General features: G+C 36.8%; 1 protein-coding gene across 1 annotated transcript; it reads left to right on the forward strand.

The window, feature by feature from the left end:
- Positions 1 to 1,629: 1,629 nt before the first annotated feature.
- Positions 1,630 to 20,720, forward strand: LOC107286617 (vomeronasal type-2 receptor 26-like). Its single transcript, XM_029283965.1, has 8 exons — positions 1,630 to 1,847; positions 2,519 to 2,612; positions 3,251 to 4,102; positions 10,314 to 10,541; positions 11,029 to 11,155; positions 11,243 to 11,939; positions 19,120 to 19,341; positions 20,636 to 20,720. The coding sequence occupies exons 1-8, from the start codon at positions 1,630 to 1,632 to the stop codon at positions 20,718 to 20,720; spliced, it is 2,523 nt and encodes an 840-aa protein (XP_029139798.1).
- The last annotated feature ends 906 nt before the right edge of the window (positions 20,721 to 21,626 follow it).

Here is a 21,626-nt window from a genome sequence, read left to right on the forward strand (position 1 = left end):
CTTCCACGGTAGATGCTTAGATGTTCTTCTGACTTTCGGCTGGTGCGGCTAAGTGATGTTAATGGCTGATCTTTTCTCCATCGGCTCTAAGGAGCTACCTCAGACTGCAGAAGGAGCTGCCACCCTTCTGTGGTCGACAAGAGTCCTCCTCAATGTTAGTCGCCCCTCCAGGGCGACTTTCGACCCTGTTAAGGGTCTACCGGCGAAGGGAAACTGGCCGGCGAAGAGACGACTCTCTTCATATGACCGCCAGTGCCGCGATCCAGAACCAGAAGCCAGAACATAAGTATTCCTTAATGGAACTGGAACAACTGGATCTGTGACTTTCATTCATTTGCTAATTTCTGTTCACCCCTCAAATGTAATGGAATTTCCTCTTGGCTACTATTTTAATTTCATTCCTTTTCTTGTTTTCCATGAATGTGGCCTTTTGAGAAATGTATTTTTATGGTACAAACTTATCAAAGAATTATGCCAGATATATAATCATCTCTTGTCCGTTCTGTTCATGATTTCTTCACAGCTGATAGAAGGGACCTAAGAATCTCTCCCCAAGGCAGTTCTGATTCAGCCCTGGATCTGAATGTTCTCCAACACATCAACTAAAAAGAAATTAGGGTGACAGAATATCTGCCTCAGTATATTTGGGAATAAACATCCCAATTTCTGGAAGAATATATGAAAATAATGGTAATGAGAAACTTCCTGACAGTGAGAACAATTAACCAGTGGAACAACCTGCCTCCAGAAGCGGTGAATGCTCCAACACTGGAAGTTTTTAAGAAGAGACTGGACAGCCATTTGTCCGAAATGGTATAGGGTTTCCTGCCTGAGCAGGGGGTTGGACTAGATGACCTTCAAGGTCCCTTCCAACTTTACTATTATTATTATTATNCTACAACACTGGAAGTTTTTAAGAAGAGACTGGACAGCCATTTGTCCGAAATGGTATAGGGTTTCCTGCCTGAGCAGGGGGTTGGACTAGATGACCTTCAAGGTCCCTTCCAACTTTACTATTATTATTATTATTATTATTATTATTATTATTATTATTATTATTATTATTATTATTATTATTATTATTATTATTATTAAGGATAGTAGAGAATAGAGAGTAATGTTATTTAGTGCAATGGAAGAATGGAATGGAATGGAATGGAACATAGAATGGAATAAAACAAGAACAGAACAGAACAGAACAGAATATAATAGAATAATGCCTTTACACATACATATATTTACATCTCAATTTTGATTTAAGGATCTAATGGTTTATTTTTGTCTTATTGCTCATGCATCCCTGCCTTTGGAGGCTCTCACATGTTTTGAAGATGTTCACATATGTGATTTTCTTGTTATTATTAAGAAATTAACCAGTTTGTCTCTTAGAAATCCTATGGGACTCCATGAAAACAGGAGGAAGGGACACTGAATTATGGTATTTATTGTCCCCATGATATTCCAACCTATGGCTGGGAGCCCCAAAGCTCTGTGAGTTGATTTGATAGTATGTTGCACTCACTATTTGTGTTTGAAGAACATCTCAAGAAGGCAGGTCAGTCTGATCCACTTCAAATAACTTGTGGCAGAGAGAGGCATTTGTACCCAGAAAGAAGACACTCACGGAAGATGTTAGTATTCATGGAGTTACTGTTAATAGTATTGCCTGAAGTGGTGTGCAAGTATCCTGGCCTTCAATGTGACTTTCATCAGCCTCTTCCTATTCGGCACACGTATCATCAGCTTGGAGACATTAATATTGCTGGTATTATTTCTGTCTTGTTTGCACCTTCTAATCCCATTAAATTTATTCAAGATCCTTCTCAGGGATTTCATGATGGACTTATGTAAGTACACCATTAATTTATTGTCAAGCTCTGAACCTTGCTGGTATATTACCTGATGCTTGAAATGTTTCCTTGAATGGCAAAAATTCCAGAAAGAAACATCTAAAATAGGATGCCTAGGTTTATTTTATGTGAAGTTATATGTTACTTTAGTCTCCAGGTAATGTTGAAATGGAGATCAAATCTCCATTTATAACAAATCACATCTAAACAACTATCATTAAGAAAGGGGAAGTAGATATTTCCCATGATCAGTTTTCTCATTTGATATTTCTGGTGCCAAAATGTAGCAATTTCCTTCTGCATATAAGCCATTCTTATAATCTGTTGTTTAATAGTGGGCCATTCTCACATATAAGAACACAAAAATAAGAATTATTTCACACATTCCACAAAATGTGTTGTACTGAAGGATTGCAAGTGCCATAATGTGAAGCAGACCTTTCTTAATGTATTTTTTTAAAAAAAATGTTTTACAGAATATTTTTTCAGAATTACCAACATATTCTGGCATTAGCATTTACTATAAAACAGATTAATGAAAACCCTAAGATCCTACCCAACATCACACTGGGCTTCCACATTTTTAACAGCAATTTTAGTCCAAGCTGGACTTACTTCACATCAATGGTTCTGCTTTACACTCAGGGAAAATTCATCCCTAACTACAGGTGTGGGGTCCCAAATACCTTGGCTGCAGTCATTGGGGCACCTGACATCTCTCTTCACATGGCAACTGTGCTCTGCATCTACAAAATTCCTCAGGTAAGCTGTGCTGAAGACATAGAGTATCATTCTGCCATACCCCCACAGGTATCTATGTGCTTCTCTCTTTGAAAAGGAGAAACTTTTCTAATTCCTACATATTATTTTTTGTTTGACAGGATTAGTAGAGCTGCCTGAGTAATGAGTAAGTTTGAATAGACAGTGGGGATATGTGACATAGCAAAACATTTCTCAATTCTAGAAATTGATCCAAGGTTCAAATTTAATATAACCACAATGAGACTACTTCTAGGAAAAGGTATTTACTGATACCTGAAGAGTGACATCTTGGTGATATTCCTAAGAATCCTTTTAGATTCCTAGATATTATTTTTTCCTGATAAGATTAGCATAACAGCATGAGTAATCATAACTCTGAACAGATGGTGGGGCTATTTGACACAGCAAAATATATCCAAATTCCAGACACTAAACTAAGATTCAAATATTCAAAATGAGACTATTTCGACAAAAATGTATTTACTGATACCTCAAGAGTGACATCTTGGTTGATATTTCCTAATAAATACAATCAGTTTCATAATGTTTCACAATATAATATCAAAGATACCCAAAAATGTACATAGACCTTAATCTCACATAGACCTTTGCAACTGCATATGTTTATCTTTCTGTAGTTGATATATGGCTCTGCTCCAGTCATGGATAAAGAGACTCAAGCAGTTTTCTTCCAACAAATGTTTCCAAATGAATCCCACCAACATAATGGCCTCCTGCAGTTATTGCTGTATTTTAGATGGATCTGGATTGGAATTCTTGTAGTAAAGGATGAGAAAGGAGAGAAATTCCTTCAGGAGATGCTCCCCAAATTTTCTGAGCATGGCATTTGCATTGAATTCATAGCAGAATTCCCAATAGAATCTTATTACAGTGATTTTACTGATACCGTGGATGAAGGACTACATATATACCGTGTTCTCATGAACAGCACAGCCAATGTGATTCTCTTATATGGTGAAACTCAGTCCATATCAGTTCTGAGAACTTCCCTCCAATTTTCAGAAGTGGAGGATATACCAAAGAAGAATAAGATCTGGCTTATAACGGCTCAGACAGATTACACTTCAATTGCTTTTCATAAATTTTGGGATATCCATTTTCTACATGGTGCTTTATCATTTACAGTTCACACAAAGGAGGTCCAAGACTTCCAGGAATTTCTTCAAAACTTGAATCCAAACAACAACCAGCATGATCATTTTCGGAAAGATTTTTGGGAGCAGGCATTTGATTGTTTCTTTGCAAACTCAAAAACTGAGATCTCTGGAAAGAAATGTACTAGACAGGAGAGGCTTGAGACCCTTCCCACATCTGTGTTTGAAACAGTAATGAGTGCCCAGAGTTACAATATTTACAATGCAGTCTATGCTGTGGCACATGCTTTGCAATCTCTGTATTCATCCAAATCCAGGGAAAAAATATTTGTTAAAGAAGGGAGGAAACAGTTTCATAATCAAGCGTGGTGGCAGGTAAGTCTGTAAGCAGAGTAGTACAGAAGCCATGATATCTGCAATTGCAAGATCTGTCCATAGATTCTAGTGAACAATAATTTCTTGAGGGATTGACATTAGGTTTAAATGTGAGATACAGTAATGGATTAACCAACTGAAATATTTATATGCTGATGTTAAAATTGTAAATAGCATCCTACAAAATTGTAACCACATCTCTTAGAATGTACTACTGTCCATGAAATTAACTGCCTGCAAAATTTAGAATGGGATTTGGTGATTCTTCGAAGCTGGTTTCTTTCTTGTTTCATACCTATAGACAAAATCTTGCCAGACTGAGCACTTTAATATATGTATCCACAGTATAATCTGTGAACTATTCAGGAAGGAGTGTTTTCATCCTCTTTCTCTCACACATAATATTCAAACTGAGTTGTCTTCTACTTGTCTGAGATATATCCCCTCCCTCCTGAGAATTCACCTCCTTACTACATTCCATCTCTCTGCCATAAATTCAGTCTATTAATAAATAGAATGAGGTGATCTATTCCATTCACATGATGTGTAGTAGTTGCTTTTTTTTCTAGATCAGGGATGTCAAACTCGCCATGTCACGTGACGTGTCACAATGTATCGCAACTTTTTTCCCATTGCTGGAGTTGGGATGGGTGCAGCTTCCATGTGACACAACCAGCCTGTAGACCGGCAGTTTTACACCCCTGTTCTAGATGTTTTTTTGGAATAGTTGCTTTTAATCACACACAATTCTGTGATTGTTGAAAGTACAGTCATGCCTTTATTAATCATTCCATTTGTGGAAGAGGAAGGACTGATAATTATATTGTGACATGATTACTCAGAAAAGGATTCCCTCAGAAAGATGTTCCCTTTCCATCAGGCATTGGTTTCCCAGACTTCACAGACCATTAGAAAGTCATCTGTATTTCTAGACACAGAAATTAACAGCAAAACGTGCTTGGTTTGGGAGCAAATGAATGGAGAAGAACGAGGACAGCCTTATATGCTTCCAGGAATAGAGTTCTAGGAATAGCAGGGAAGGGAGTGAAGGTGTTTTTAACATCTCAGGTGCTTAATAAAAGAGGACCAAGGTAGGATCTAATTTTGAGCCTACTTTTTCTGAGACATATATACCCCAAGTGATGAAAGAATCATAGGTTTAAAAATGGATATTTAAGCCCTTGCTTAGTGCAAAATTTCAAATTCTAGCATCTCAGCAGATGTTGATTCTGTCTCTCTTTGAACATATCCAGTAAAAGAAAGGGCATTGCCCTTTGGTCATTATTTCTCATTGTTTAACTCAAGGGGGTCAAACTCGCCACGTCATGTGATGTGTTGTGACGTATTGTGACTTTTTTTCCCATTGCCAGAGCTGGGGTGGATATGGTTTCGATATGATGCAACCGGCCCGCAGGCCGGCAGTTTGACACCCCTGGCCTAACCTGTTCTACTGAGACTTTGTTTTATAGGTAAAATATAGTTTGCAAAAATATATTTTTAATTAAGTTTAGATTTTACATTCTAAAAGTAATGTATTATACTGAACATTTTACAGATCATCCTTACCGAACTATGGTAATCAGGGCCAGAATTTCCATTGCTAAGTGATACAGTTATAAAGTATGCTGTCATTTGACCATGCAGCTTATAAAAGCAATTGTGACAATTTCCAATTATCATTGTTAAGTGGGGACTGCACAAGTTTTGAAGCACCTCATGTGATTACAATCTCCAACTTCCTTCCAGCTTCCCTTTTGACTTTGCTTGTGGAAACCGAGCAAGGAAGGTTACAAATCCCAATCATGTAATTTTGGGATGCTTCAACAGTCAGAAATCCACTTACCAAGTTCCAATATTGTGATCACATAACCACAGGGGTGTTGTGACACCTGGAATTTCAAGGGAGTCATCAGTACCATATGTTTTGCACCAACCAATTTCAAATGATTGCTGAACAAGCCGCCATTGAATGAGGACCACCTGTACTTAAGTATTTCTGTGTTGTCTCATATATAGAGACCTCCAAGACATTTTCAGCCCCAAAAGGTAGACCAGACTGAGAAACCATCACCAAGTAGGTCAGGACTAATTTTATTGCAAGAGCTGTAGTAACTGAATCTTGCAAGTCTGAATGTGCTTAGCTCTCTACCATATTCTCTTTGTTTGATACACTAAGGTTTCTCTGAAATGTTTTCTCAACTCATATTTCTTAATCAAGGTTCAAGTACTTATTTGAATGTTACCTTGATAGTTGCTTTCCCTTCTGTCCTTCAAGACCATTCATATGATCATTAGAAATGTAGTTATTTCCCCATTGACAACACATTAGCTGTGGGAGAAGGACCCTGACTACCTCTGTCTCTTGCTAGCTATCCAGGAATGGGGATATCAGATATTGTAGCGCAGTTCTGTATGTGAGCTAAGATTGAATGCATATCACTCCTCCAAGTGAAGTGATCCTGAATCCCATCTAGGTTACCATAACTTAGTATGCCTTATGGCCATTTTTCCTCTCTGTTTTGAACATAAGATAATATAGCCAAATACATAATACAATATCTAGATAAAACATATTGTAACTGGAAAGGGTTTTGTGTCTGTCTGTATATACATACAGTTAGATTTTGTTTTAAATTGTTAGTTCCTTGCCTCTAGTCTATTTGATTTTAACTATACTGTAATTGAAATCAAATTTTAGCATTGCTACAAGTATAAGGCTCTTTATAAGTAAGAAGAGTATTCAACTATTATATCCCTATATATTCTACATATTGTTGTTGTTTAATCATTAAGTCGTGTCTGAGTCTTTGTGACCTCATGGACCACAACACCCAAGCCCCCCCTATCATCCACTGTCTCACAGAATTTGCCCAAATTAATGTTCATTGTGCTGAAGACACTATCTAACCATCTCATCCTCTGCTGTCCTTTTGACTTCTCCTTTTGCTTTCCTTCTTTCCCAACATCAGGATCTTTTCCAACGAGTCCTCTCTTCTCATCAGGTGGCCAAAGTATTTGAGCTTCACCTTCAATATCTGTCCTCCAGAGCAGTCAGAGTTTATTTCCTTTAGGATTGACTGATTTATTCTCCTTGTAGTCCAAGGGGCTCTCAAGAGTCTTCTCCAGCACCACAAATTGAAAGCATCAATTCTTTGATGCTCAGCCTTCCTTATGGTCCAACTCTCACAGTTTTACATTACTACTGGGAAAACCATAGCTTTGACTATACAGACTTTTTACAGCAAGGTGATGTCTGCTTTTTAATATGCTGCATAGGTTTGCCATAGCTTTCCTCCCAAGGAGTAAGCATCTCATAATTTTATGGATAAAGCCACTATCTGTAGTGATTTTGTAGCCCAAGAAAATAAATCTGAAACTGCTTCCACTTCTTCTCCTTCTGTTTGCCAGGAGTGATGGGACCAGATGCCATGAACTTAGTTTTTTCATGTTGAGTTTCAAGCAAACTTTTGCACACTCCCGTTTTACCTTCATCAAGAGGTTCTTTATTTCCTCTTCACTTTCTGCCATAAAAGTAATATTGTCTGCTTATCTGAGGTTGTTAATATTTTTCCTGGATATCTTAATTCCAGCTTGTGATTTATCCGGCCTGGAGTTTTTCATAATTTACTCTGCATATAATTTAAATGATCAGGGTGAAATATATAGCCTTGTAGTACTCCTTTCCCTATTTTGAACCAATCATTTGATAATGATAATGATGATAAAGTTGGAAGGGACCTTGGAGGTCATCTAGTCCAACCCCCTGCTCAGGCAGGAAACCCTATTTGTTCCGTGTCCAGTTATAACTGTTGCTTATTGAACCTGCATAGAGTTTTCTCAGTTGGTCTGATACTCCCAGCTCTTTTAAGAACTTGTCACAGTTTTTTTTTTAAACACGTTTTATTGATTTTCCATTTTTACAAACCTTCGGGTATTTAAGGAAGCAACATGGTGGTTGGGTAATACATAGTCCAATAATACGCTTATCCATACATATATCAGTTTACATCATCAGAAACTTCTCTCTGTTTCCCTTAGTTATTATACCAAATTCAAATTAGTAGATTGCTAGTTATAACTCAATCATTTAAAACATTTATAAACAACTTTTAGATTATATATCTCTAGATCCTGTTTTTAACTTTTGTCTGGTTTCAATTACAATGTTCCAGTTGGCTTACTTTCCAATAATATACAAGTTTTGGATAGCCCACGGTTCCCTTAATTCATACAAAATAATATCATGTCTAAAATACACTTATTATTTGTTCCAATAAATTCTTAATTTATTTCACAATCATATTCTAATTCTCATTTTAATATCATCACTTACAAAATAACCTTTATCCTCTAAACCCATCTTCTATTTATAATTCAAAACAATTATTTAAGTAACTAATTTATTTCCCTTATAAATATAAACCTAATTATTAAATCCAATAATTCTCCTTGGCTTATTTCATAAAATTTCCATTAGGTATCACACAAAGAAAACCATTTTTAAGTCTAACTCTGGCTTTCCTTTTATGCCAAGCTGGCTTCCATAAAAAAGCTTTTAGATCCTCAAGTGGCTCTCCCTTCCTCCCTGCATATATCATTTGAAACAGGGGAGACCATCCAATCATCAGCCTATCAAGGAAGCCAGTCCCTTCACAGTCATTGAATTGTTGGCCGAATGGTTTAAATCTCCATATCTAAGTTAATATAGTTATCATATGTTCAGGCTGTCTTCTTCTGGTTTCAGCTGAATTAGATGAACAATAATGTTCGATGTTATTGTTTTTGGATCATCTAGATTGTCTAGAATCTCAATGTGTTTTCGTAAATCCTCTGGAGGTTCCATCTTAGCATTGCTTTTTTCAATTTCTGTTGATTGCTGTCAACGGCAAATTTTAGTCTCAGAGGTCTCCCAGTCAGAATAAAATTATTCCACTTGCTCTACCAAATTTCACCACAAGATGTCCCCAGTAACATACAAAATAGGGCTTTTGTCCCGTTCAAAAAAAAGGGGGGGGAAGAATATTCCCTTTTTTCTCCCCAAGTTAAAAAAAGAGTAAAGCAGTATGTTTTTGTAGACGTACAGAACTTTTGGGGAGCCCAGGTATCCAGATATTACAAGTCCAGGTATGTGGTAATTTAATCTATTGTTCCTTTTTTTGTTTCTTGGCTTTATTTTCCCAGAGTAAGCAAAAGCCGTGGAATTAAGCTGGGGAAAAAGGTTATTTCAAGAGTTTTTACAGGAAAGTAGTTGGGAAAGAGAAAAGGAAAAACAGGGTCTCACCCAACTCCTCCAGTTGCTTCTTCATGCTTAGTTAGTGCTTCGGGCTTTTGGCTGGTTTGATTAAGTGAGCGGCCAAGTTAATGGCTGCTCTTTTCCTCTTCGGTCCTGAGGAGTTACCGCAGATCAAATGGAGAGGCTGCCACCCCTCCGCGATCCAGCGAGAGTCCTCTCCAACCGTGGTCGCCCCTCCAGGGTGACTTTCGACCCTTTCCAGGCTCTTCCGAAGGAGAAAAACTGGACAGCGGGGAGAGCAGTCTCTCCACTTATCCACCAGTGTCGAAAACTGGAACCGGAAGCCCCAGTTATAACTGTTGCTGATTGAACCCAAATTAGAGGTTTCTCAGTTGGTCTGATACTCCCAGCTCTTTTAATAACTTGTCACAGTTTGTTGTGATCCACACAATCAAAGGCTTTAGCATAGTAAATGAAACAGAAGTAATCCAGCAAATGTTGGCAATTTGTTCACTATTTCCTCTGCCTTTTCAAAAAATAATTTGTACTTCTTGTGATTCTTAGTTCACATACTACTGAAACCTAGCTTGTAGGATTTTGAGTATAACCTTGCTATTGTGTAAAATGAGCACAATTATATGGTAGTTTTAAACTTCTTAGTATTTATTATATATTTATTACAAGTCGTCTGGCTTAAGTAACTTTCACAATTAAACTACAAAGGTTTTGTTTGTTTGTTTGTTTTGCAATTCTATGTTAATTTTATTTCAGTAAGCTGATATGTTATCTCTTCCTTTGTGGTAGAATGATTGTTATGTCATTTGTTTTATACTGTCCTACAACTAAATTTTTTAAAAAAGTTTTTTATTTTCTTTGTTTAAAGAAACATTCATATGAATGTTTTGAATATATGAATTCTGCCTCCCTCCCTCAGTCCTATTCTCTCTCTTTTCCTTTCTGAGTATCAATATATTTCAGGTTCATTCTTTTCTGAGAAGTGTCAGATTCAACAACAGTGTTGGTGAAAAGATCTCCTTTGACAAAAATGGAGAACTCATTGGTGGATTTGATATTATCAACTGGATCACATTCCCAAATCAATCCTTTGTGAGGGTCAAAGTTGGAATAATAGATCCAACAGCTCCTGCAGACAAGTTCTTCAATATTTCTGTGGATTCCACCACATGGCCAGTAGGCTTTAATCAGGTTAGCTTTTTGAATCTAGATTGGTCTGCCTTCATTTAAATATCCTTATTGATGAAAGTCTTAAAGCATCATTTCTGACTAACCTACAGTAGGTACAAATGTCATGGGGAAGGAAAAATATCAGTTTTTTTTTTACTTTTTTTTTTTTTTTGGCCCCCTGTTAATTATGGACAATGGTTTTCATGGTTTTGATGTAAAAAACTGCAAGCTAGTGTATTAAATTTCATCAGTTAGCTGGCTTCAAAATTCAGAAGTTGAGAAAACCAACTTTAACTACTCAGCACAGTAATTGTCTTTGGACAGTGGGGAGAGAAGGCCATAAATACCAATAATTGTAGATATTTAATTCATTATTATTTCAGACCAATTACATCAAAAATTATGTTATCACACTACTTTATTTTTAATCTACTGATTGCACACTAACATTATCTCTCCAAGCACTTCCTTTCTGTATCTTAAAATATTCTTCTTCATTCATTGATAGGCATTACCTCTATCTTTGTGTAATGATCCTTGTGAGACAGGATACAGCAAGGCCAAGAAAGAAGAGGAATGGTTTTGCTGCTATGATTGCCGCCTATGTCCGGAAGGGAAAATATCAAAGGAGAAGGGTAGGAAATTTTCAAATATAATGGGACTAAGCCAAGATGGCACAACACTATAATTCCCTATATCAATTCACATGCATTCTTTTTCAGACATAGATGACTGCTCTCCATGTCCAGAAGACCAATATCCAAATCCTGACAAAAATATGTGCCTTCCAAAGCGGATCACCTTTTTGTCCTATGAAGAACCCTTGGGGATCAGTCTGACTGTTCTTTCTCTTTGCTTTTCATTGATGACAACTTTGGTAATAACAATTTTTCTGAAACACAAAGACACTCCCATTGTCAAAGCCAACAATCGGAATCTCACTTATATACTCCTAGTTTCTCTTCTCCTTTGTTTCCTTTGTGTCTTTCTATTTGTTGGGAGACCCAATACAATTGTGTGTCTCCTTCGACAACCAGCTTTTGGCCTCATCTTTTCTGTGGCGGTTTCTTGTATATTGGCCAAAACCTTTGTTGTGGTTCTAGCATTCATGGCCACTAAACCTGGTTCCAAATTACGGAAATGGGTGGGAGGAAGAATGGTTAGTTTCATTCTACTGTCCTGCTCCCTTGTTCAAATATGTGTTTGTGCTGTGTGGATGATAGCCTTACCACCATATCCAGATTTTGATGTACATTCAATACCTGAAGAACTTATCCTGGAGTGTAAGGAAGACTCGGTCATGTTCTACTGTGTTTTGGGTTTTATGGGTTTTCTTGCTCTGGTTAGTTTCTCTGCTGCTTTTCTAGCTAGGAATTTACCTGACAGTTTCAATGAAGCCAAATTCATCACCTTCAGCATGTTGGTCTTCTGCAGTGTTTGGCTGTGCTTTANAGTGTTTTATCATTGTGATGAGACCTGAACTGAACAATAAACATCAGCTCATAAAAAGAAACTTTTAACAAATCTCTCTGTTTGCCTGACATCATATATAATGTATTTTGGGGAACTTATTCACTTGTACATTGAAGCCACAAAGCAATGTTTAGTTAGACTGGCCTTCTATGATGCCCTGTCCCCTAGGGCTTGGATAGTCTGAAACTCTTTTTCCGTCTGGAAGTCAATTATAATTGGGGACCATAAAATGTATAAATTAAAAAAAAATTGATTTGTTGAGATATTTCAGTTATGTGATAGACAATTTTGACTAAATATATAGATTAAATGTGAATTATATATTTATCTTTATTGGTCATCTTAATTAATATCCAAACTAGAATGTGTAACAAGAAGTGGGCATTAAACACAAATGAGCCTTTCATTTAAACAGGGAAGACCTATGAATTGGGTTTTTAAAAATACAAAAAGTTGTGGATTTTGATAATTCCATAACTACTATATTAATTAATAATATATTTCTTTGATCTTCCTTCTCCCAATTTCATTCTCCTTCTTCAACCTTAAACAGAAATAATTCTTAATATTTTCAATGTATAAATGATTAAATATAAACATTTTTCATGCTTGTTCAGATAATGATAACTTATCATCAGCTTATATTATTCTTATAGAAATCATCTCATTAGTTCACCATGCATCCTATTTTCGTAGTTTTTGCTTAAACTTAATTTCCCCTTTATATTCAATCTATTCTTATCAATCATGATTTTCTCAATGTTAGTCATCTAAATATCCATTTTTTCCATTTAAGTACACCATCCCAATATTTTCATATTTCATACCTTATAAAAGTACTATATTCCTTATCTATCTTATAGCATCTGTGTATGACATCCTTTCTGATCAGCTTATATTTCACTTATATTTATAAAAATTACATTTTCCCAATATTTTTCCATTTCATATATTGTAAAATATACTTTAGTACTTAAATCTCTTATCCCTCTTGTTGTAGAGCCCTTTTATGTTCAAAGTTCTCTGTTCTTTTAACAATATTCAAACAAGTATTACTCATGTAATACTCCATCTGGTAGGGTGAGTTGAATCTCTTGAATCTGTCTCTAGCCTTTTTCTTTTGCCGAGTAGATTTCCAACTTGATATATTCTGCTTACTCTGCAGTTTCTGTGTTTTTGTAAGTTTTGTTGGGAGTAAAGAAGATAGAATAAGTAAAATATACACTTTCTGTCTCCCAATATCTGATGATTCACCTGGGAATTCTATAGTCCATTCCATTTTTCTTGTTATGTCAAAGTCTTGTAATTTTTTTTCTATTTGTATTAAATTGTTTGTAGCTTTCCCAAGGATTCAATTAAAAGGTAGAAAAGAGAAGATCAATACTCTCACCAATTCCAAACTTGCTGTTTACTGATGTTCTGGTTTATGCTCTTGGACTTCGGCTGCAAGTAGCTTGGGCTAAACGCTGATGTACAGCTAACCTTTCTCCTGTTGGATCAGAGGGAATGACCACCATCATTTCGTGATCAATGGGGCACCCCTCCTTCACGGTCAGCTCTTTAGGGCAACTTCAGACTCATTAGGGTCCCCCTGGCAGGTCGAAACTGGATATTGGGAGCAGAGCTCTACTATCCTAAGGCCATGCGCTACAGCGCAAAACTGCTGGAAGACCTGTGAATTGTTATTGAGGCAATTGGGCACTGGACATTCTCTGGTGCACATCATGTGAAATGGTCATCTACAAAACATGGGTTAAAGATCTTCCAGATGGCCATATGTCTTTTCCTCATTAGCAAAGAACAATGAAATCTTTGGCGCAAAAACAATTATAGAAAATCCAAATAAATTCTATCATAAGTCCAATACATACCAGTATCTAATATACATAATGGTCTCTTCTAGGAAATTCAATCAAGTAAAAGATGACTGTAGAACAGCATGTTCCTGGGTCATAAGTCTGTTTGAGTAAGTTGATTAAGTTGCAAACTATTGCCATGCTCACTGATGTCAGATACTAACCTCCAAAAAAAATTGCACAGTTAGATGAAAAATAGCCCAAGAAAGTGGCAGAAAATGATACAGTTGATGGTCACAGATGAGCACCTCAGACTAAACAAATATTATCACATCATGGCAAATCTCAGGAAACAGCCAGAATAGACCATCATCCCAGAGCATATAGAAAGGCTGGTGACCAGCATCAAGACATGCCAGAAAAATGAAAAACAAATTACAAACAAAACTACTCAAACTAAACCCAGAATAAAATAGGTACCAGAGTCCAAATGGGTGGTCAACATGTCCAGCAGAACACAACATTTTATGGAAAAGCTTGATTTTCTTTTAACTCCTAACTTCATTTTTGCTGCCTAAAATAATAATATTTTTTCATACCCTCCTATTATACCTACATGGAAAAAGAAGTAGTATCTCCAGTTACGGGGCTCTTGGTGTTCTTTGTAAGCTCTTTCAAGGACTGCTCTGTTCTCTGCTTTCAATTAGTTTTCTCTTCTTCCTCTGGTCTGTGGTGTAATAGTTTGTCTGATGTTTTCTTAGTCTCTGCTGGAGGTCCTGTGGTTTTAAATTCTACCTCTAAGTCTGCAAATAATTCTATTTGATTAGCATTATCTCTGTTTAGTTTAGTTAAAAGAAAATAGAAAAGCAGAGTTTAAGAACACCAAACTTGCAAAAAAGAAAAGGAAAAAAAAGAAAAGAAAAGAAAAAGAAAGTGGGTGGGACAGGGCTGATCCTAGAGGAGAATTTATCCTCCCACAAATGCTGAAAAAAAACCTGGTTAGTTTTATTCTTTTATTCAATATATTAAAAGCTCATTGCAAATCCCCAAGGAAAATATCAATTCTATTAAAATGTCAAAAAGGACAACAAAGTCAATACAGCTAGATCAGCTGATAACTGTCCTAGCAACTGATTATTCATAATTAGCAGATGGAACAATCTGGATTAAGGCCAGGTTTTTCTATAGTAAACCAGTGCATCATTCTGCACCAACTTCCTGCAAAGTACATTAACCTTCCTGAAGGTGTTCTCTGTGGCTGTTTTCATAAATCTGAAAGTGGTATTTGATTGAAAGATTCTAGCAAATATAACTGCTTCCTTCATAGACCACTGGCTCCAGCAACTATAGGTAGATCTTAAGTTATGAATAGTTGCTTAGTGACAGTTAAATGTTACAACAGACATCTCTAGGACTACTTATCGCCCAGATTCTAAGCTCTGATGGCTGATCCCCCTCCATGGTCATATGATCACATTTTGAATGCTCAGCAATAATAATAATAATAATAATAATAATAATAATAATAATAATAATAATAATAATAATAATAATAATAATAATAATAATAATAATAATAATAATAATAATAATAATAATAATAATAATTTGGAAGGATCCTTGGAGGTCATCAATCCTCAGCATTTATGGCTGTTTGCAGTATTTCTACAATGATGTGATCCTGATTAATGATGGGTGTTTTTTCTTTTTGCTTGAAACTGGTATTTACTTCCAGTTTCTATCAAAGAAAACCCATTTCAAACAATGGATTTTCTTAATGACTGCCATGTTCACTCAATGTCCACTACAAACACTGGAAAATTTTAAGAAGAGACGGGACAACAATTTGTCTGAAATGGTATAGGTTCTCCTGCTTGAGCGGGGGCTGAACTAGAAGACCTCCAAGGTGCTATTCTATTTCTATTCTAATTCTATTCTTAGTCTAGTCTAGTCTAGTCTAGTCTAGTCTAGTCTAGTCTATAAAAAGGTTGTACAATCAACCATAGTCATGAAATGACCCACTTAATGATGGCATAACTTACAACCATAATTCTGGGCTCAATTAAGGTCGTGAGTTGAGGACTTCCTGTTAGTTAGAATGTTATGTGAAGAGATTAGAATATAAGCCAAATGGCTGATTAGTGGAGAACTGACTCTCTGTATTCCAGTAGAGAGAAGAGAAGAGAAGAGAAGAGAAGAGAAGAGAAGAGAAGAGAAGAGAAGAGAAGAGCTATATTAGTGTCTATACCCATGCATATACAGTGGATATAGAAAGTATACACACCCCTGTTAAAATGTAAGGTTTTTGAGATGTAAAAAAAACCAGACCAAGAGAACTCACGTCAGATTTTCCCACCTTTAATATAATATATATGTTGTATAATTCAGTTGAAAAATAAATTAAAATCATTAAGACTATAAAAACAATAAAAAACTTACAATAATAAAGTTGCATATTTCCTATAAATAAGGTTGTGGCTATGTACCAAATTAATCATTCACATGCAAACTGATGATAAATAATAGTCAATGCACACCTGCCCTCACTCTAATCAAGCCATATAAAGTTCAGCTGCTCTAATAGAATTTCTCTGATATATATTTGGTTGCCTCTTATGGCAAAAGCCATGGTCTGCCAAGAGGTTATAAAGCATGGGTGTCAAACTTGCCATGTCACATGACATGTTGTGATATATTGTGACTTTTTTTTGCATTGCAAGCAATGGGGTGGGCACAGCTTTGGTATGATGAAAGCAGCCTGTCGGCTGGCAACTTGACATCCCTGTTATAAAGCATGAAAGGGCTGTCATTGTTGGAAGGTATCAGTGTTATAAAATGAATGAGTCAAACCTCACTCAAGATAAAGTTTAATAATAGTTCTTTTGTTCTTGTGTTATTTGGACAGAAAACAAGGCAGGTGCTCAATCATAGTTGACTAATACATATTACTTGTTATCTTATACAGTTTGTTACTTTGTTACCCAACTAGGTTAAACAAATAACTGTGCCCAACGAGGCTAATTAAATAACTGTGTCCAACAAGGCTACTCAAGTTGCTGTAACTATTGCTGCCCAACTAGGTTACTCATTCACACAATCAATACTTACAAACACTCAATAGTTGGCCAGACAGTGTCAGAGTGAGCTGGGAATTAGACTTCGGGGCATCCCCTGCTCCATATGAAGGTCTCACGCTTCTGAAGTCCACTGCATTTTATTTCTTCTTTTATATCCAACTTGTTTATTCCAAGTCTAAATTCACAATACATCAGAAATGTTACAGATGATTCGTGTACGTCTCCTCCTTGTTCTATTACTTTTTGGAAAGTGCAACAATGTGCCAGTTGTTATCTGTTGCTACATACACACACACATCCATCCACTCCATACTTTGCCATGTCATGCATTCGAACAACATGAGTTTCCTAAAGGGTTCATGAATAGGATAAATATGGCTATTCTTTGATTCTATTATAGATATGATTTTATATGTTTAATAGGTAAGCTTTTGTATACTAGAAACTATGTGATAGATAGATAGATAGATAGATAGATAGATAGATAGATAGATAGATAGATAGATAGATAGATAGATAGATAGATAGATAGATAGATAGATAGATATAATTCATTACATCAGTCAGGTGAAGGGTACAAAATTTTTTCCAAGGTATTGGATACTATAGAACACAGTGAAGACAATCATCAAGTGGAGAAAGTATGGCAGAATAGTGATATTACCAAAAACTGGAAGACCCTCCAAAAAGAAAACTGGTCTGAGAGGCCTATAGCAGACATGTCAAACTCGCGACGTCACATGACGTCACACAACGAATCGGAGCTTTTTTGCCATTGCCGGCAATGGGGTGGGTGTGGTTCCGGTATGATGAAACCGGCCCGTGGGCCAGCAGTTTGACACCCCTGGCCTATAGCAACATTAAAGGAGCTGTAGGAATTTCTGGCAAGTACAGGTTGCATACTATATGTGACAATCTCCCCTAGTTTTCATATATTCAGGTTTTGAGTTAAAGTGGCTAGATGGAAGCTTTTTCTTTCAACAAAAAACATCCAAGCCCAGCTACATTTTGCAAACACCTACATTACCTATGATAAAGAATGTGAGAAAATGTGTTAAAGTCTGATGAGACCAAGCTTGAACTTTTTGGCTACAATTCCAAAAACTATGTTTGGTGTAAAAGGAACATTACATATCACCAAAAGTACATCATACCAATAGAGTATGCTTTGCTGTTGCTTTTCAACTAGAACTGGAGTTTTATTCAAGGTATAGGTATGCTATCCTGTTCACTCACACACACATGTAATGGTGTTTAGTGGGTTTATTAATATTCCTCAGCAATTCCCTTCACCAAAACCCTAGAACTGTCCCAATTAAGTCCAGCCAAAAGCAGACCAATGCTAATTTGCAAAGCAATGGCCAATGAGTCAACAAGGCACTTGAAAGTTTCCCAAACAAGATAAACCCAACAGGCAAAATTAAATCCACAATACAAGAGGGTTCACCAGGTACAATCTAAATCAAGGCACATGTCAAACCAAAGCAAGGCAGGGATCACAATGACCAGGAAACCTGCAGCTAGGAGATGAACACATTGTTTCCAAAATTGTCTCCATCTGTCTGCTGTGCTACAGCCAACTTCTAGTGCAACCCATTAAGAGAGGTGAGGCTGCCTTCTCACAAGTAATCAAGCTGGCTTTCCCTGCTCCTGCCTTTTATCTCCCCGACTTGTGCAGGTGCAAAAGGCAGTTCCTCTTCCTCATCACTGATCACCAGAGCTGCATGTATTACCCACACAAACCCCTCTCATACCACCTCACCTTTTATGCCCAGAACTGGTTCATCCTTCTCCGAACTTATATCTGGAGAGCTATCTAAGGAAGTGTCCAGGGGAGTCATCACAAGAGGTAATTATGAACAGTTCCAAATATCAGTCAATTTTTCACAAAACCTTCATGTCTCTGCTAAAATGCTGAAGAGGATTTTCACATTTCAACATGACAAGAACCCAAAGCATATCTCCAAATCAGCAAAAGAATGGCTTCAGAAGAAGATAATTGAAGTTTTGGAATGGCCCAGCCAGAGCCTGGACCTGAATCCAATTGAAAGGCGGTGAGTGACCTGAAGAGGGCTGTGCATAGGACATATTATCAGAATCTGAAGAACGTATCCTTGAGTGTCATGAAGACTCGGTCATGTTCTACTGTGCTTTGGGTTTTATGGGTTTTCTTCCCCTGGTTAGTTTCTCTGCTGCTTTTCTAGCTAGGAAGTTACCTGACAGTTTCAATGAAGCCAAATTCATCACCTTCAGGATGTTGGTCTTCTGCAGTGTTTGGCTGTGCTTTATTCCAACCTATCTAAGCACAAGGGGAAAATATACATTGGCTGTGGAGATCTTCTCCATGATTTCTTCCAGTGCTGGCTTACTGGTGTGTATCTTTTTTCCCAAGTGTTTTATCATTGTGATGAGACCTGAACTGAACAATAAGCATCAACTCATGAAAATAAAGTGTTTAAAAACCCATGTCTATTTGCCCAATATTTATATAATAATAATAATAATAATAATAATAATAATAATAATAATAATAATAATAATAATAATAATAATAATAATAATAATAATAATAATAATGATGATGATGATGATGATGATGATGATGATGATGATGATGATGATGATGAGGAGGAGGAGGAGGAGGAGGAGGAGGAGGAGGAGGAGGTCATCTAGTCCAATCCCCTGCTCAGACAGGAAACCCTATATCATTTGGGACAAATGGCTGTCCAATCTCTTCTTAAAAACTTCCAGTGTTGGAGCATTCACCGCTTTTGGAGGTAGGTTGTTCCACTGGTTAATTGTTCTAACTCTCAGGAAGTTTCTCCTTAGTTCCAGGTTGCTTCTTCCTGCCTTCAGGCACTGACTCCCTCTTCTTTGGGGCAGCCCCTGAGATATTGGAACACTGCTATCATGTCCCCCCTCATCCGTCTCTTTGTTAAACTAGACATACCCAATTCCAGCAACCGTTCCTTGTATGTTTGAGCCTCCAATCCCCTAATCATCTTTGTTGCTCTTCTCTGTACTCTTTCTAGAATCTCAACATCTTTTTTACATCGTGGTGACCAAAACTGTATGCAGTATTCCAAGTGTGGCCTTACCATGTACATGTTGGAAATCTTCTACTCTTGCATATTTCAGTCAGAGAGCAATGTGCAGTACATTGGCTTTCTATGTTGCAATGATTGCCCTTTCTTCTGAGATTTGGATAGCTCTGAATTTTTTTTCCTTCTAAAAGGCAAATATAAATGGGCCTATAAAATGTAAATAATAGTGATAATTTTATTGTCCTATTTCAGTATGAGACTATAGCATATAGAGAGACTATATGGAGGAGTTATTAGTTCTCTGTATTAACCAATGGGAATTGTTTCTTCTTAATTGGTTCATTACTGTTTTTCTGTGTGTAACCGTCTTCCACCTAATATATAAATTTAATGTGAAATATACATTTGTTTTTACTGGTCATCTCAAATCATGTGCACATTAGAATGTGTAAAAAGGAAGTGGCAAGTAAATATAAATTAGTCTTTCATTCAAATAGGGAGGGACTATGAATTGTTTCTGAAGCAATCAGACACTGGGGATTGCCGTTGTACATTATGTGTAGTGGTCACCAACTCAAAGCAGGGTAAATTTAAATGTTTTTCCAGCTGCCCCTATGTCTTCTTCTCAGTAGCAAAGAACAATGAAATCTCTGCCCAAAAATAATACTTGCAAATCAAAATAAATTCAGAAAACCAATATAATTTTCATAATTGTCTCTCTCTAGGATTTCACTCACAATCACTCTACAGAACAACATTTCCATGATTCGGGATGATCTGTTTGACTACATAGTGTGTTGCTGCATTTGAATGAGAGACAAACGGTGACTCTAAGTGCCAGTTGATGAGACTATTCTGGTTCCTGTGGGTGAATGTTCATTCTATCAACTTTTTCACTGATCAAAATAAGATTTAAATAGACCGAGGTTATAGTGCCTGCCTCTAACCACCATTATTTTGCAACATTTCCTTTTGTAATTGTGCACCTGGGGAAGGCTGTGAAAAGTTAGGAGTTCCAAAGCCATTTGATGAACCTCAAATTTCTAGTAGGCAAGAGGGTCCAAGTTTGGCTTCTGCTATGTGAAGATCATATTAACAGAATAATAGCTGGAAGGGACCTTAAAGGTCTTCTAGTCCAACCCCCTGCTCAAGTAGGAAAATCTAGGCCATTTCTGACAAATGATTGTCCAAACTCTTCTTAAGAAGGAGGAGGAGAAGTAAGAGGAAGAGGAAGAGGAAGAAGAGGTGGTGGTGGTGGAGGAATAAGAGGAGAAATAACAGAGTTGGAAGGGACTTGGGAGGCGTGGTTTTGGCATGATGCATCCAGTCCATGGGCCGGCAGTTTGACATGCCTGATCTAGTCATATTAGGGAGGCATGAAAGATGAATAATCAGGGATTTTAGGCAGCAAAAAGAGATTTAGGAATTAAAAGTAACTAGGAAAGCAGTGTGATAAGAAATGCTGCTATTCTGCACCAAATTGCAAAGAAAAGGAAAGGGAAAAGAAAAAGATATTCCTGGAGGGGACTTGATTCTCCCACAAATGCTGAAACAGTACCTTGATTGGTGGACTACTGTTTTGGCCTCTTTATTCACTAATATTAAAAACCCACCGCAAATCCCAAAGGAATTTGATCAATTCTATTATAATTGCTAAAAAAGTAAAAACAGCTGAAAGCGTCAGACCAGTATGATCTCCTAGAAGGATCTTGTTGC

This window comes from Protobothrops mucrosquamatus, unplaced genomic scaffold, assembly GCF_001527695.2.
Source record: "Protobothrops mucrosquamatus isolate PMUCROS unplaced genomic scaffold, P.Mucros_1.0 scaffold303, whole genome shotgun sequence".
Lineage (NCBI taxonomy): Eukaryota > Metazoa > Chordata > Lepidosauria > Squamata > Viperidae > Protobothrops > Protobothrops mucrosquamatus.

Coding starts and splice junctions, on each gene's coding strand:
- LOC107286617 (XM_029283965.1), top strand. CDS start 1,630: ATGTTAGTATTCATGGAGTTACTGTTAATAGTATTGCCTGAAGTGGTG. Junction 11,156..11,242: donor GAAAATATCAAAGGAGAAGG/GTAGGAAATTTT, acceptor ATTCTTTTTCAG/ACATAGATGACTGCTCTCCA. Junction 19,342..20,635: donor TTAAAAACCCATGTCTATTT/GCCCAATATTTA, acceptor GTCTCTCTCTAG/GATTTCACTCACAATCACTC.